The sequence below is a fragment of the Takifugu flavidus genome, chromosome 10 (assembly GCF_003711565.1).
Source record: "Takifugu flavidus isolate HTHZ2018 chromosome 10, ASM371156v2, whole genome shotgun sequence".
NCBI classification, from domain to species: domain Eukaryota; kingdom Metazoa; phylum Chordata; class Actinopteri; order Tetraodontiformes; family Tetraodontidae; genus Takifugu; species Takifugu flavidus.
The window spans coordinates 7,569,896-7,587,939 of record NC_079529.1 but is presented as its reverse complement, the minus strand read 5'-3'; the positions used below and the strand labels follow the sequence as shown (position 1 = coordinate 7,587,939).

General features: G+C 49.5%; 1 protein-coding gene and 1 long non-coding RNA gene across 8 annotated transcripts in view; one reads left to right on the top strand and one right to left on the bottom strand.

The window, feature by feature from the left end:
• LOC130532219 (uncharacterized) overlaps nucleotides 1-18,044 on the bottom strand; it is an 86,165-nt gene that overhangs the window by 4,261 nt on the left and 63,860 nt on the right. The window lies entirely within an intron of this gene.
• Nucleotides 1-18,044, top strand: part of znf516 (zinc finger protein 516) — a 31,752-nt gene that overhangs the window by 9,584 nt on the left and 4,124 nt on the right. For 5 of the 7 annotated variants that reach the window (XM_057044675.1, XM_057044672.1, XM_057044674.1 and 2 more), the window contains 3 exons: nucleotides 8,571-10,739; nucleotides 12,670-13,944; nucleotides 15,730-15,834. In XM_057044675.1, coding sequence (XP_056900655.1) covers nucleotides 9,017-10,739; nucleotides 12,670-13,944; nucleotides 15,730-15,834 — 3,103 coding nt within the window. In that variant the 5' untranslated portion in view covers nucleotides 8,571-9,016. Of the gene's footprint in view, nucleotides 1-8,570; nucleotides 10,740-12,669; nucleotides 13,945-15,729; nucleotides 15,835-17,226; nucleotides 17,298-18,044 lie in introns of all 7 variants that reach the window. The other 2 variants (XM_057044676.1, XM_057044678.1) reach the window with 2 other exon arrangements.

The window sequence follows — 18,044 nt, the reverse complement described above, 5'->3', positions numbered from 1 at the left end:
TGTCCCACCAGTTTGCTCCGAGGCTGGAAACAAACAACCGTTAGCTTGCGGCTGCGAATAGCAAACATGGCTACTGAATCTTGGAAAACTCGCTAAATTATTCCTTATTCTTTATTTGTTTCAGGTGAATTATAAGAAACACATGATTTTGCAGCAGGGCGGGGAATATAATCAGTTAATATGTCCAATTTTTTCTTGGGGCAGCCCAGCTATTAACTACATTAGCGCTGCCTGCTAACGTCATGACCAGTTAAAGGTTTGCTGGTGGAACTCCTCCTGATACTTTTTGTAATAAATCTGTCCACCAGTGATGTGGGTGCTTAATCCGCTGTCACTTTTTAAGGCCTGTTGTGTGTTAGCGGTAGCTCGTTGTCTGGCTGGTATAATGGCTGTTTGCTCCTTGCTGTTGAAGGTAGCTCCCTCAGGAGGCATCCAGTCTCTCTGGGGAGATCTGCGCAAACACCGCAGATTGATGCAACATTTGCTCTCTCTTTGTTTGTGCTTGTGACTTAAATGAGAGGAAAACGGAGCTACCTCTCAGCAGAAATTAGCACAATTGTGAAAAGAAGACTAACTATATATCAGTTTCTGACGCTGCATTCAGGGGCCTGTTAAAGAAGGCCTCAGCTCTGAGGAACATTTGCCAGCACAGAAATTGCATACATGCTCGATTAAGATCTAATAACACACAGTATTGCAGACATTAAAATAATGCCGCTTTCCAAATAGGTGTCTTTTTTGAGTGTCATTAACCGCATGCTCATTAACCGTTTTAAGTTTAAATCCTTTAAAGAAGCAGGTGACATTGAATCTAAGGCTTCATGATCATATTTGGGACAGTTCCAGGATCCCAGTCACACGATGTTGCCTGTTACCGGGCAGCTTGTCAGTCTGACACCTCTGCCTCCTCCGATGGTTCCAGATGTCCATCAGCAGCCCAGCGTTTGCTACCTGAGGTTTTTGAACGGGGGAGTTGAGAAAAGGCTGCTGACAAGCAGGTCATGAGGAGGAAAGTCCAAAATGTAGTGTTCTATCTCTTTACAACAAATATATCTTTCTGTAATCCTAATCTAGTCACGTGCCTGGTGTATTCTCCCGTGCGCACAACCTGCTCTTCTCTCTGCGTCAGTCTCTCCGGGCCCCCCTCTCAGTCAGCTCCCATTATCCCAATCCATCCCCTGCCATGACACTACACCGCTATTTACCACTTATCACCCCTCCGCTGCCCTCCCTCTCATTATTTGCCCCACCGCTTTCATTTTCTTGTCATCGTCTTCCTCTCCTCAGCTGCTCTTGTTCTCCTCCTCCGGTCTTTGGCTTGTTGTGCTTTATTTTCCACTCGGTGGGTTAACAAGACGGCTTGATTTCATCAATGCGAATCAGTCAGCCTGACAAGACGTGACCCAGATGAGAGTACTTTTTCTTACGCTGCCATCCATCACGACCGCATACGCGTTCACTCACGGTGATGCCCGTCAGCTTGCGTATAAGAGAAATGTGTCATCTAGCTTTGCTGGGCCCACTTTCTCTCCCTCCCTGGAAGACAGTGGTGTGTCTGCAAAAAGCATTTGTTATTGGCTTTAGCAGCTTCAGTTGCTGTGTGATTCTTTTTTTATTAGCATGTATGATGATAAAATCCTGGACAGATGTTTGAGGGCACGCAAACACACACACACACACACACACACGCACACGCACTGCTTTCATTGTGACAACCACCATGGACAATCGTTTCCACAGTTTTGTATTTTCCGACCAACCATCAGGCCTAAATTCCTAACCATAATATGCACAGAGTTTGAACCTTAATCCTAACACAAAGTATGAGGACCCTCAAACTGCACATTGAGGTTTTAAGGACAAAATGTCCTCACTTCCCCATCATGTCCTCACTTTGCACATGAAATATCTATTGTGGTCCTCACTATGTAACAAGAACAAGAACACAGACACACACACACACAGCCATTCTGAATATTCCCCTGGGACCCATGATCGTCAATAACGACTTCACAGTGTTCTTATTGAACTTTGTGTATGACAGTCATATTTCCATAATAATCCCAGAGGGACTGCAAACACGATCCTAAACTCAACGGCCCCTCATATTAGTGAATCAAAAAGATATTTTGCTTTATTTACCTTAATGGAAGCATTTAAAATCTGCTCACTGACTGGCCTTTGTTGTTTCAAGTGTTATACAATGGAGCTATAATTGCTTGTTATGCTAACCTGAGCTCACATTCTTTTTTATTACATTTCATAAAAGAGTTTTGGTTTTAAAAATGTTGTTTTTTCACTTTCCGTTTCAGACTTTGCTCTCATTTAACTGTGGTTTCAGAGCTGTTTTTAGGGTTTCTTCAGAAATGTGAAATTTATAACTATCACAAAACGGCAGCAAACCAAAACAGCCAATGCTAATCTTGTCTGATCAATTCGACATTTTCAGGTGACATTTAGCTTTATTTACACTGAATAGCCTGTGAAGTCTGATTTGTCAACCTGGCAGTGAGTGAGAGGGTGGTTGAGTGTGCGATTGTGTGCGTTTCACCTGGCCTAGATAATCTCTCCTCAAACTCCATTTTTATCTGATGCTATGTTGAATGGTGCTTTTTCCTCTGAATAGGCTGGACTTTGTCTGCTCTCCGTGTGCTGTGTATCGGAGATAAGACTCTAAATCGAAGCACTGAAAGCAAATTATAGTGATTGAATGTGCAACATTTGGGAATGTTAAGCATATTGTCCTGGACGCTGTTACAGTGATGTAACAGCGTCCAGGATTATTTCAGTTTTGGATTAAAAGGTAACGAGTACATTTAAAGTAAATCTTGGACCAGGGGATGGTTTGAGTGCAGCCCCCAGATAGGGAATTTGATTTTACCTACAGGTTATTTTGTTCAGAGATGTGATTTTCTGTTTTTTTATTTATTTTTTTACAGAGTGTTTATTTATTTATTTACTTTTTTGTTGGCTTGTGTGTTTGAGCAGCATGTGAGCCGTCTCTCAAAAACAACTGCTTTTCAGAGCCCACACATTCTCTCTGTAGTAGAGCCATCAGGAGATTTCTGTGGAAGCCCTCCCATCCTGCCTGCCAGCATGAGTGTGTGTGTGTGTGTGTGTGTGTGTGTGTGTGTGTGCAGGCGGTAAAGAAGAGTTAAAAGGCAGATTTGCTGCCCTGTTCTTCCCCTGACGACTCGTGCGGGATGCGTTCTTGAGAATTTGCCTGGAGGTAGCGACGAGTTGAAAATACGGTGGATATCAAATGGCTTCAAAAACAAATAAGCAACTAAATGAGCTGTGAAAAGTACCGTGAAGAGGCCACGCATGTATTCAAGAGCTGATTTAGATCAGCAATTACAGAACAATTGACTGACAGGCGTGATGTATCATCTGTTGCCTTTCAAGTGATTTCCATCCTCATTGCTCTCGTTCGACATCATCGCTCGTCTCCCAACAGCCTAAACCCTGCGTGGTTGTGTTCATTAGAGCTTCCGTCATTGTATTTATAGCTAAATGATCCGGAACTGCTCCCACTGGCAAATGACATCATCTTTTTTAGCTCTTGTTGAAAAACCTGGAAGAACTAGTAGTGTAACACTCCGCACCAGGAGGGGGCAGTGGCCTCTATCGTTGGGTGATGAATCTAGTGTAAATGTCAAAGCCAGGCTTCAGAGACAGGCCTCATTTTTATGTTATTAATGTTTAAAGTGGCAAAGACGTAAATGACTGAATGAAACTTATTTCATTAAGAGGCTGTCTCCACGCCTGTATACACTACTCCAAATGTCCAACGTCAGCCTAAAGAGCCTTTTGGCTGGTCGTTCACCAGAACTCCGTTCCATCACACTGCCCACTGGTGAAAACCCGCTCACCGGCGGGGTCATCTGGGCGGAACGAAACTCTTTTATCGGGAAGTGTGACAGTGTGAGAGAGCGGCGGCCGGGCTTCGTGGTCAGCGTCGTAATTACACTTCAGGGAGACTGATTTGGGTTCATCTGAAGAGGTTGCACAGATTGCAGATGAAGGGAGGAGCGCAGAAGCGAAGGGAAATAAGAGAGGAGGGGGAAGAGAGTTGGGAGCGAAGCTAAAACCAAACATTGTCTCCACCGCAGCGTTAAAAAGGTCAGTCTCCTGAATGAAACGCCAACAGGTTGAGTTAGTGCTCACATTTAACGCCTCCCTCCACACTCAATCGTCATGCTTCTAATTTGAAAGAGAGGGAAAAAAAAGGAAGAGAACATAATCAAAGGGACGTTTAGATCACGCAGTGACGGTTTGGTGCGTGTTTGTGTGGAATCGCTGCTGTGGAACTTTGAGAACAGGAGCACCCAGGGGTTAACAAGCGGTGTGAGAAAAACTTGGTGGGGGTGGGGAGCCATGGGGCTGGAAACACACACACACACACACACACACACACACACACACACGAGTTCCCAGAGGAAGTTGTAGATGATGGAAACAGGCAGGTCTTGTCGGCTTTTAACCGGGCTAGAACCACAGCAGCGGGTCAGCGAAGGCACCGTTTCGATGGGTAAAATGTGCAGGCAAACGTTTTCGGGGCGTTTACGATCAGTTGGATACACTCAGCAATTCAGAGTTATATTATGGTCTGTGAGAACAGCCGGGGTACTCCTGACCCACAGACTAGCATGTATGGTCACCCAAAATGTGACATGACAGTATTGACCCAAACACCTGCCATTTCCTTTACACACACACACACACACACAAGCTCAGTGGACTCTTTTCAATCCAAATGGGCTTCTCACGCAAATAAAGTAGGCAGGCAAGATCCCCTCTCGGCCTATTTATCTAACGGGGGCTGGGGTGGGGGACAGACAGCGGAGACCACGTCTATTGTTCTGGCAATGTTTAAGAGTTGGGGGGGGGGGGTCAGGGATGGAATGGGAATCAGAGATGTTGACAATACCACGTAGCCCCCCACTGCTCCTCCCGCATGTGAGGCTGAGCCGCTCTGACAGACCGGACCCCGACTCCAGCAACACCAACATACAGTAACTCTGCCAGACTTTCCCGTCCCAGATCGACTGGCCCTGGATCCAGCAGCCTCATGATGAGAGTTTGGGGGGGGGACAACCAGACTTGGGCTGGAGTTAACGTGTGAAGCTGGAGTCGTTGTTCACTTTGACACACACCGCAATTGGAATCGCGGCAACCGCGCAGCATCTGCGCAGAGCTCTTCCCATCCCGTCCTCACAGAAGGAAATAGCTGGGGGTCGGTCCTGGAGGTGCATGTTGGCTGATATCGTTTTTGTCTCACTGATAAGAGGTTCCATGTGGACATACGGTGGAAAGATGGAGACATTTCAGTCTGTTTTCTAACTGAAGATTTATTGTCTGTTATGATTTAGGATATAAGTGCATCTATTTCACCAGAGATTCTCTCCCACAGCTGACACACTAGCAAACAGCTCATGGATGTGTGTGCGTGTGCACGCACGTGCGTGTGTGTCCAGCTGTGCGCCTCTCCCTCTCTCTCTCTCTTTCTTTGCCTCTCTGTCTCTCTCCCCACAGCTCAGTGTTAGTGCAAAAGCAGTTTGTTCATAATGGATTATTGATTAGTCTGAGAATACTCTGGCTATGGTGTGTGTGTGTGTGTGTGTGTGTGTGTGTGTGTGTGTGTTTGCATAAGTCTACATATATCCCCTCTGTCCTACTTTTGAGAACTGAATGTCTCCTCTTTGTGAGCAATGCACACAGGATAGCGGGATTTTTGTAAAGTGCTCTCTGTATATTGTGCTCCATGAAGCAGCAAGTGTGTGTGTGTGTGTGTGTGTGTGTGTGTGTGTGTGTGTCCATGTCCCGCTATAGATTTGAAGCTCTCAATGCTGCCTGTATGCAGAGGTGCAAAAAGGCCGGCCACTTATAGACCTTAAAAAGATGTGTGCAGTCATTAAAAGCAGCCTGTTATACATCTCGATCCTGCATGCATGTATGAGCTGGTGTGTTGTGCATCCACACAAGAAGTTCTCTCTTCACCCCCCCTCCCCCCCCAACCCCCCCAACATCTCGGCTGTGTGTTTTCTCTTCAGCTCAAATGCTGAGTTGTGTGGGAGGGAAAAAGGATCCCATCAGGGCTGAAGGATGTCCCACAGAGGAAGGACCTGCAGTTATTATCAATGATAATGATTAGGTGCCCCCCCCCTCCCTCCCCCCCGGGTGCAGTAGATGTGTGTCATCTAACATGATTGGTATGATCAAGATGCTGCCTGGCGAGATGACGACGTCCTCTGTCATTAGGAACAAAACCTTTGTGTCACAGCAGGTTATCGTTGCTCCAAACGTTGCGCCTCTAGGGGGCGCATGTGAGCAGACTGCCTAAAGGACCGACCTCGGAAACGTTCTAGAAGTGGACCTCCAGCCTTTGAGGAACAGAGATAGAAAAGACTGGATGTCCTCCTTGTTTAGGACCTGAGACGTTAGGCCAGAATAAAAGAGGAAGTGGCCTTGACTTGCTTGTGGCGACTCATAATATCCACTAAAAGCAATCCAAAAGTATCCACGAATGCCCCCGTCAGACCCGTAAGGTCCTCAGAGATGGAAAAATGCATTGTTCTCCCAAAACACTACACTACATCATCGTAATTTCAGCCTCACGCTACCCAATCCACACGTTTGGGATGCATATCATTGAGAGACGGCAGGTTTGCTGGCTAGAGAAGGTCAACGACAGTGGAGATTTATCTAAGGGGACTCTGGTCACCTTGAGGAGACACAGTTTAGCCTTCCTGTCCTGCCGTGTTAGCCTTTAGCAGAGCTCTCTTTTCCTTTTTGATGACTTTGCTGATGGTTCATTTTGTGTGTCTCTCACCCCCCTTAAGCCATTTTTTTGCCTGTATAGTGAGGAGGCCGCATTGTTTCCCTTCTGGGGGATAATCTCATTACATTTCAATTTGCACATGTGACTGTCTGCTGGATGACAGGCTTACTCTGGAATATAGGCTCAGCTCCCTCCTCGATCCACCCGTCCCTCCCAGCGGACCCGCGTTCATTTAATGGGAAATAAGGTTATCCGTCCGTTTTTAACACCAGAACTGGAAGAACATTGGCAAGCCAGTAATGAGCAGCGACAGGAAGTTGTAAATGGGCGTCAGTGGGCGGACAGAGGTGAATCACGTTTACGCGTTTTTGCTCTATTTCCTCCCCAAGTTTATTTAATTCCATTTTGAATGTGAAAACAGACAAATCTCCCTGTGGTTTTGGTTGGGCATCGCCACGACCTTCTGAGCACTCACATCCACAAACCGCCATTGTTTTTTTTATTTTATGGGAACTAGGATAGCTTAACTGGAACTGATTTTTCCGGGACCACTAATTTGGGTTGGATCGGTGGCTCTTGTGCCAGGTAGTCGTTTTCAGCGGGAGGCTGGAAGATAAATGATTGTTCTTGCACTAACTTCCCTCCTCCACCACCTTATCCTCTTATGATTATGATCAATTATCCACTTATAATTAGAGGCTGGCAGTAACTCCGTTCATGGGCTCCGGCACTTCATATTAAAGCCCGTAATAACGCTGTCACTCACTTTTCATGTAGTTCACGCTCTGGCGCTTCAGCAGCCGCTCAGATTGCAGTAAAATTCAATTGTTTTTACCTTGTAGAAATTATATCATGGCAGATTTTAAAAAAAGCAGCTTCTGCTATAACAGTAGTGAAAATAGTGTCTGTTTCCTCCCATCACGCTCCACTTCTTTGCCTTTCCTTGCATTTCTTTTCTTTTCTTTTCTTTTTTTTTCTTTGCAAACCTGCTTTTGAGAAAGTCAACTGTCTCAAGAGCCGCTTCCTGTTGTGTGCTTTAGATCCTGGTCATGTGACTGTGTCAGTCGAGGCGGCCCGCGAGGCCAGCGTGGGGAGGGAGTTTGGTTTCACTGCTGATCTTGCTGATGTGATCGCAGCCCCCGCACCCCCCACCCCCCCTACACCGATTGTGTAAAGTGTCAACTCAGCCATTGTGGAGTCCGACACCTCATGCCCCGCACAACACACACACACACACACACACACACACACACACACACTAGTACTTGTATCTTTGTGAGGACTTCCATTGACATAGTGCATTCCCCAGTCCCTTACTATACCCATCACAACTAAATACCCCACTGTAAGCCCTTCTGACCCAGACCTACAACCCAGTCCTAACCTTAACATCAGAACCAAGTCTCAAACACCTCAAACAGCCTTTTGAAATAGTGAGGACCAGCTAAAATGTCCTTGCGCCCTGAAAATGTCCTTGCTAACTCTGGTCTTCATTATGTCGCATGTACAAGAACACAACATGCGCGCGCACACACACACACACACACACACAAACACACACAGATCAGAGATAAATATGATCCAGGATCCATCATCTACAAATAATAGACCGATGTCTTTGTGCCTTAGAATCGAGGGATATAAATATATATGTGTAAGACACACTGTAGGAGGATGCGTATGTTTTGATTCTGTGTCAGGTGTGTGAAATCTTTTGGGTCATTTTTATTGCTTTGCCAATTCAAGGTCTCTTTCAAACCCTCACACTCTCCCTCTCTCCCTTTTTCAGGTGAATACAGCAGTGACTGGTGTGTACTGGTTGGACTGGAAACAGCCAGGATGCTTTAGAATTGAGGATTACTCTCAAGACGCGCCACAAAAAGGGGCTGGAACTGAGCGCAGCCACGCCGCGGAAACTTTACAACTCCAGCTGTAAAGTTGGCACTTTACTACCCGTGCATGAACATTAAAGAGGCATATATTTATCTTTACGGTACCAGCCTGCACATATTTTGACTCGCCGCCGACGCCATTAAGACGGATAGATGGCGCTGCTCCAAGTAACTGGATGGTGATAAATGAGGACTCGGCGTAATTTCTACATGATTGAAGGCAGATAATATTTTAGCAGGTTGGCAGAAGCGGGCGACTTGATGTGCAGCAGCAGATAGCAGGCATTTCAGGACTTGGTGAACTTGTCAGAGGTCATATAGAGGACGCCGTTAAATCCATACGATGAATCCCAGAGATAGTGTGGGCATCATAAAAACTCAGGAGGAGGCTCAGAAGGAACCACTGGTGGAGGGCGAGGATGACAAAATCCCCGGGACGTACGACTGCAACATCTGCGGGCGCAGTTTCCCGTTCCTCAGCTCCCTGTCGCAGCATATGAGGCGCCACACGGGGGTGCGTCCGTACAAGTGCCCCTACTGTGACCACAGGGCTTCTCAGAAGGGAAACCTCAAAGTTCACATCCGCAGCCACAAACTAGGCACGCTCTCCAGCTACCACTCCAATGACGACGAGGAGGGCGGGGCGGAGGAGGAAATGAGCGTGTCCGAGGGTCTCGATGGAGGTACGAGTCCGACCAAAAGCAGTTCTGCCTGTAACAGGATGATCAACGGGGACGTGAGCGAGGAGACCCGGAGGAAGCTGCCCGGGAGGAGCATGAAACGAGAGAAGTCTTTCACGGACCAGAGGCCTTTCTGCTGCCGCCTGTGCGGCTTCGAGGCCCAGCGGGAAGACCAACTGCTCAGCCATATTGAAAAGGTTCACATCACCGCCGACATCGAGGAGGACGCCGCCGTTAAAGAAGAGGCGGTGATGGACCCCAACCCCCTCCAGCCACCAACCGATGGGACGTTCCCATGCGAGACCTGCGGCCAGGTCTTCACCCAGGCCTGGTTCCTGAAGTCACACATGAAGAAACACGCAGGGATCCTGGACCACTGCTGTCGCATTTGCGGGCGCCGTTTCCGGGAGGCGTGGTTTCTGAAGTCACACATGAAAACGCACAACACCAGGTCACGGTCGCGCTCTAAAGGCGACATGGCTGAGCCTCCGGCGACCATCAACGACGTAGCACAGGAACCGGACGCCACCACCGGGTCCGTCACGTCACCCTATCAGATGTGCTCCAAATGTGGGAACCTGTTCTACAACAGGGAAAGTCTGAGGGCCCACGAGAAGGTCCACAGTCTGAACTATGGCAAGAAGCTGCAGAGCGGAATACCTGATGACGAAGGCTCGCCGGCTGCCAAGAGACGTTTTATGGAATACTTGAACCTCCAGCCTGTTGAGGAGAAGATGGCGGATGATGATGAGTGTGAGGAGAAGACGTCTGGTCAAAGAATTCCAGAGCTGGATCCCATTTGCAGCTACCAGGCCTGGCAATTAGCAACGAAAGGAAAGGTTGTGGAACCGCTGGAACCCAGTTACAAGGCTTCTTATGAGGGGGAAGGTATGGAGGAGGAGGCTTTCGCTGGAGCCGCCGTGGTTTTCGAGAAGGAAAGCAGCCGCTTTGTCCTGCAAGGTCAAGAGAAGCGCAGCTCAGGGCGACGAAGTAGCTCCGGTTTGGGAGGCCTGGCATCTTCAGGAGAGCGGACACCAGAGAGCCTGAGCGACTCGGAGTACCGGCCCTCGTCCCGCCAGGAAAGACGGCGGTCGTCGCAGTCGCAGGCGCTCTCCAAGTCTAACGAGTGTTTTGAGTGCGGGAAGGTGTTCCGCAGCCGCCACCAGATGATTGTCCACCAGCGGGTCCACAGAAGAGACGGAGGGAGACCCTCCGTCGAATACAAGGAGAGAACGTCAAGGGACGACCGATGGGGCTCCACCAGTGACCCTGAGTCAGGCTCCCACAGTCGGCCCAGCACGCCAGGGTACGGCGACTCTCCTCCCGCATCCACCCTGGGGGATCAGGCCTCCGAGATGGGCACCGCAAAGTCTGCAGAGATTGCAGGTTTGTTGAAAGCAGTGTTTGGAAAATGGCTTTCAAGAGAGTTTGAGGAGCTGTTTTTCTTTTTTCTCAGCACTCTAAGGACACAGAGGGTTTTTAGATCTGAAATTCTCAGGTTTTTTGTAAATATGAGATCATGAAATGAGCCTCGCAAATGTTCTGCTTTTCATCTCGAAGTGGGCACTAGAGCCACCACGTGGTCAAACGAAGAATTACACCCGCAACAACTCAGACAATATTAGAAAAGAATGACAATATTACTAATTGTGTTCAACAGCCATTATGCAGTGGTAACATTCAGTAGACACCCATCCAGATGGTTTGTATCACAGAACACCAGAGTTAATGTTTAGCTGGAACTCCTCTGTCAGTGACATGTTAGCTGTGGAAAGGGCATTTTTGGAATACCTACCATTTTTTTCACCTCTACAACCAATAAACAGAGCTGAGGCTCAAAGGAAGGGGCGGCCATGTAAAATACTTGCCACTGTCAGAATATGGCAAAAGGAGGATTCCTCCTGCATTTAGCAAACTCACATTTGTAGGTTGAAGTGCAGAACTGTAATGATTGCTTCCATTCCTTCCTGTTAGGGCAGACTTTTCAAAAATAGCCACATTTCTTCAGGCCTGATCAAGCTGTGTGCTATTTCAGTTCTTCCTGTCTCAGGAAACTCCCATCAACCCCCCAACTCGTGTGCAAATATGCTTTTTGCTCTCCTTTGTTTGTCTTTGCCATTGAAATCTTTTTCCGTTTACTATTCACCGGCAGGTTTTGTAGCAGGCTTCATGTAAATGTTGGATATGGGGTCATTCTTATTAACAGCTTATCAATGCAGATCCCAAAAGAGTCATCCACATTTTATACATAATTATTCGATTATTTAGGTCTTAATATTGCTCCTGTTTGTCTCTCACACAGGCTCTTCTGAGATAAGGACCTCTTTTATAAAATATGGTGATTTCAACATACCAGTTTCAGTGCCAATAGCTTAAAGGTTTCTGCTCATCCTATCGTTCTGTTCAGTTCTTTTCATTCCTCGTGTCCTCCCTTCTTCCCACTGAGCCGAGCGGGCTGATGGATTGGTTATTTATAGAGTTACCTTCTGATCGAGAGGGATGCAGGCAGTGAGGAAAGACACTTAGAGGACATTCGAGCCCCTCGTGCCTCAGACATTTAATTCAAAAGTAGAAAACGGACTTAATTAAATTGATCTAGTTGAAAAAAGGACCCTTGAAAATACCCTTTACCTCCACTTTACATCAACAATATTTCTCCTTTCAGCATTCCTGATTTATTTTTAGCTTTCTTGCTCATTTCTGACACTTTTACTCACACCCGCCACCCAGTGGAGACTCGGAGAACTACACATTGCACTACACCTTATATTTTATCTTAATTACAACCTAATAGTTATTAAGTAAATTAAAAGGAAGTAGTTTATTGACTGCATGTTTATTAAGCAGGGTCACCTATGTTTTAACTGTTGGATACATCACCACCAACTATGATAGATAGATAGATAGATAGATAGATAGATAGATAGATAGATAGATAGATAGATAGATAGATAGATAGATAATTTTGATGTTACAGCACCATATGGTCAATATTAAAAACACACACTGTAAACTATTGCAGATATTATTTGTTCCTTTTTGATATTAACTGACTTTTTCGACCAGGGCTAAAATGTAACGTTGAATGTCAGTATTCCTCACAGTATTCCCGAATTCCTGAGTTTGTTCAGAGTGGCAGGAAGAGACCTGAGAATCCTGACCAACACTGCCCCCTCGTGGTGTTTTCTGCGAACTGCGTGCTGCACGTGTGCGGCCCAGGCAGATTTGTTGCGCTCTGACTCAGAACTCTGAGCAGAGAGTAAATGATCTTTTGGTCTGTCACTGATCTTTTGAATGCCATTTCTTTTCTCCACAGATGAGAAACCTTACATCTGCGGTCTCTGTGACTTTGTAACCACCGAATCCAAGACCTATTTGGCTCACGTCCGGATCTACCACCCGGCATCCCCTAAAACCAGACCCAGCCCGGTGGCAAGCCCCGACAGAAGCACTCCAGGCGGTTGTGCTAAGCTAAAGAGGCCTCTTCTTCAGGTGTCGTCCACTGCCTACCGCTCTGCTCAGTCCTCCACCCTCGACCCCACTTTGACCCCTGTGGATCTGTGTGTGCGGGGTGAGGGCTGCAGGGAGATACCCCTGGACAGGAAGAGCCTCCCAAGCCACAAGTGCTCCTTCTGCTCTCACTCCACCCGATATCCTGAGGTGCTGTGGATGCACAAGACTGTGGCTCATCGCATCAACAGCAGCAGCTCCAATCTTGCTCCAAAATGGGCAGTAAAAAACAACTCCAAATCCTCCAAGGACAATTCGTTAGCCTCCAAGAGACGCACTGGGCCCCCTCCAGTCCTGGAGGGAAAGGAGTGCTCCCCGCTGCCTTCTGCGATGCGAGCGCAACGTACCCGGCCCCCAACGCAGTCCAGCGAGGTTCTGAAGAAAAGCAAGCCGGCCAGCCACGCAGCTCAGCCATCCTCCTCCGCTCCATCCTCCTCTTTCTCAGGCTTCAGGGGATCATCGACCGCCTCAGGCAGCCAAGGTGGGAGAGCCCCCGCTCGACCGAGCAAGAGCAGAAGCAGCAGCAGAAGCAGCAGCAGCGGCGGCGGCGTCAGACACACGGAGGACCAGACTCAGCAGCCTCGCGTCAGATCCAAAGTGGATCCTTACCCCCGCGCAGGCTCGGGCTCTTCTTCCAGCTCCTCGGAGAGGACCGCTGCTTCCTTCTCACGCTCCTCCACGCCGAGCCCCGGCTCCTCCACAACATCCCGGGTTACTGAGCGCTACCTGATGCCCCAGGAGGGCCTGGGCTTCATGCTGTCCAGCAAACACGGCCTCGCCGAGTACGGCAGAGCTCGGGGCTTCCTGCACCAGCCGCTGTCCAACTCCCACAACCAGGGCCGGCCGAACGGCCCGAGGCCCGGCGCCATCGGCCACAGCTCCGCGGCAGGGCACCCCCACGGGGCGTCCTCCTCTACTTCTTTGCTTTCAGAGCAGCGCGGAGACGTGAAGCAGGAGACAATCGCAGAGATGCCGGATGTGCCTACTGACATCCTGGGCTACCTCAAGAACTACAGCCCCCACGAGCTGGCTGCCCTCTACCACCGCTGGGGGGCCGCTAACGCAATGCTGGATCCCACAGGTAGGGGGCGTTAATCTGGCTGTGGGTCTGCGGGTCATGCCTCGCCTCCGTGTCCTCGCTGCCAGACGAGCCGTCGCAAACTGTTTAGGTCACAGCTCCGCCCCGACGACGGAGCGGCACAGATGCGCGCCGCGCTTTAGCAAAACGGCGCGGGGCGAGCAGAAAGCGTCAGAGAGAGATGGAATAATTACCCCCACCAGCTGCTTTGGAAGTGGTCGTTACAGACCACGCACGTTATTTGGCATTTTTCTTTCGTGTGTGTGTGTGTGTGTGTGTCTCTGAGGTCAAGTGGGGTTGTTTGGAGCCAGGGGTCAGAGACAACAGCCCCAGAGCGGACACATGACATCGCTGTCACCCGTCCAGGCACATAGCGTCACGATCTGCCTCAGCCCTTTGAGTCACAAACTATAAAGTGACCTTTCCTGAGCCACCTAGTCGCTCTCCCGTCCCTCGGAAGTGTGTGTGAGCGTGTGTGCGTGTCCGGCCGTGCTCTCCGCTCAGCTCTGTCTTGTCTTTCATGAGTGCGTCAGTGAGAAGGGCTGGCAGCGCAGAGTGGAGGTAGAGTATCTGGAGGCCAGCAGTTAGGCTGCCAGAGAAGCTCTTCGTCACCTCCTCCACCCCCCCGTCCTCCTTGTCCCGTCCCTCCAACGTGCACGGATACACAAACGTAGAACCACCGGGTGCTGCTCAGGTGGACGGCAGCCTCGGTGCGTGATGTTGACGTGTCTGCCGGGGCTTTGTGTTGCCCCCCTACTCCCACAGGAAGTACCCCAAACCCTGGGGCGTGTTACCTGTCAGCAGCAGAGGTCACAGGTGTGTGTGTGTGCGTGCGTGTGTTTCAGTTTGGGTGAAATGGATTCGGCCATCTTTCCTTTAACCTCACGCAAGAATGGGATCCTTTCCATTACCGCACGGCTGATGGCGTCTTATTAAAAAGTGCTCTAAATTATAAAAATACAGCGTCCCCTCTTCTGCCCCTCAACACCTAATAGGTTTATGTTTAATGACCACGCTTCCACCCGCGCGCTGTGCATTCCATTTGCTTCATGACCCGGAACACTTGGGAATGTTTCCTCATTATCATTTAGGAAATCTCATTAACGCTGTTAAAAATGGTGTGAATTTGATTTAAAAACCGCTCCCAACCTCTTCCGAGTGAGCGGGAGCCCCAGACGTGGATACAGGCGGCCGTATTGATCCGGATGCCGGAAAGTTAGGCTCTCCGCAACTCTAGAACCTCTGTGGCCGCCTGTGCGCTTGTTTATCGCGTGTGTAGTTGGTTGCGTCACTCTTGCCTCTCCTGGCACAAACGCAACTGCACACACACACACACACACACACACACCTGACATGTGACACACGGGCAGCGGAGCGGGCACATCACAGCCGGGGCGTTTTAATTGCCTGTAATTTATGCGTGGTGTGTGTGTGTGAGAGTGTGTGTGGAGTGTGTGTCTGGCTGTCAGCCTCTGAGATGATGCTGTGTGACAGCTGCAGTCCAGCCCCCGGAGCTAGCCGCTCATAATGACACATTAGACATACTAATGATGCCTGCGCGAGTCCGCCGCCACCTCCACGACTCTGGCCGGCTCCCACTGACCTTTACATCCCTGTCCAGCCTCGGCAAACGCTCTCCGGCGGGGGGAAAACGACTTCCCTGCACGTAAACTGGCACTAAAGATCGTCTGTTCCCAACATTCCGAGTTATTTTTGCTTCACCGGCCTCTCTTAAACATCAGAATCAACTCAACTGATGGCGTCTTGCTTTTTCCTGTGTGTCATCAGGGATGCTGAGGTCTCTCATGCGGCAGGGACAGTATTTTTGCCACGAGTGCGGGAAGAGTTTCAGCCAGCCCAGCCACCTGCGCACGCACATGAGATCCCACACAGGTGAAGGCCGCGCATCCACACATGCTAAGATAGCTCAGCCTTTGGAATTACACCCCCCCCCCCACACACACACACACACAGGCTATTGAAGCCCAACAAGTAGGGACGTGTTGATCTGAATGTCAGCCATGTTTGAAAGCTAACAAATGCTAATGGTGCTTCCAAGAGCATCAAAACCGATGAATTCCATCGGCTCTAACCTGCAGAACAGTCCACCCCTCAAGCGTCTCTCTCTCTTTCACACACACACACACACACACACACACACTCTCCGTCGCCGCTCGCAGCCATCCGCTCACCTAGAAAGCACAAAACACAGCGAATGTATGCGCAGACATTCTCATTCCCGGCGATATTTCACCGGCCGACTCTCCATACGTCCGAGATAAATCAAAGCGGATGGTATTGTTCGGCCGAGCGTGGCAGCCGGCGCCGCGCGCCCCTCGCCGCCCTGGGCCGGACAGCTGTCTCTATTTTTTAAAGTGAAACATGATTTGCTCTGGATCCTGACCTGTGACAAATTGTATACATTATTAATTGCTTGTCAATTAGAGAAATGGCAGCGCGCATCCTAATGAGGCGACCCGGCGCCCGTCCGGCTTTACATTTGCATGCGGGAGGACGCGGCGGATCCAATAAGTTTAGCCGCACGCGGCGCTTCCCTTCACTCATTTCCCTCTCCCCACCGTGCCGCACCTTTCCCCCGCCCCGCTCTGCCGGCCGCCGTCTCCCGTTTCCTGCCTGTCCTCCTCCTTCCTTCCTCTCCTGCGCCGTCACGTCCATCAGCCGCGCCGGCCGTGATCGCAGCAGACACGCAGATAAGTAGCTTCTTTATGGAGAGTGTGAATGATATGTGGCGGCGCCAGTGATTCTAAGTGACAGAGGCCAAATGGTAAGTGATGCAGAGCTCAGCGTCTCCCCGAGCCATGTTGTAAACACACACACACACTCACACACACACACGCATCCATGCATGGATCTGTAAACACTCGCCGAGGCTGTAATTAATGTTGTCACCGATGGTTGTCTTTGGCGCGGGCGTGCACGCGCGGAAAAGGCCAGCCACCCCGAGGCCTCCATTAACATGCGTCATATTAAATCACCCGCTTCTCCCCGACCAGGTTCCTTCGCCATCGTCGCCGCCATCATCGCCATCATCATCACTGCCAGCTCCGCTCTATTAGCGAGGGCGCTGGTGGCAAACGCTGCCGCGGAGGCTGGTGGCGGGGGCGGGGGTGGGGGTGGGGGATCGGGTGGTGCTGGTCAGAGCAGAATGCTTGTGTTGATGTATCTGGTAGAGCTTTTAACCAAATGCCCTCCTCCTCCTCCTCAACTTCCCCTCCCCCCTCCTCCCCCCCCACGACCCCCCCCTCCCTCTTTCTTCCCTCACAGTTGGGTTTGATTTTAACGGACTCCACAGAAGTACTGACGCTCACCCCACTGCTTCTGAGGCTCCCAGACAAGTATGTGGCACCATGGCTAACCGACGGGCATCCCTCACCGCTTCTGCATGCTCCTCGTCATGATTGTCTTGCATCGGCATGTGCACGTGTGCGTGTGTGTGTGTTTGTGTGTGACAGTCCCGTCCCAGTGTTTGTTTTTGTCATTTTTACATCACTGTAAACATATGATAACGGAGTATTCGGATAATTGGAATAATCAGATCCGACCCTGGTTTAAAAATGTATGGGATGTCTTTGGGAGTGAGCGCGCACGTGGTGGCGCAAGGCTCAAACTTCCTGTTGTCTTCAAAACACCCAGCGAAGGCCTCAGTCTTGGTGTTAGCTGCTGCTGTCCGTCTCTGTCCCCCACGTTTGTTGTCTTTTGTCTCCCTCCCACGTGTTGAGTTCAGGTTCATGTGCACAGGTGAACGGCGCATCGGGGAGACATCTCGGGTTGGTCATCAGATTTGCCACAGTCGGATTATTGCTGATATCTGATAAATTGTGTTGAGTTATGCGGTTTAGACGATGGCTTGAATGATCTGTAATGTGGCCCTCGGAAATCACAAGAAACTGTTTCACACAAGAAATTAGCGTTTAAAGGTTTCCGTCTCAAAACTGTTTAATTATTCTTACGGAAGCGCTCGTGGTTTATTGGAAGGTGCGGTTGTCAAGGGTGATCGTAACTTTCACGTAATACGACAGCTAAACTCGGGCCAAAATCTGGAAATGATTAATCCCAAAATGGTTTATGGTTTGTTAGATTAG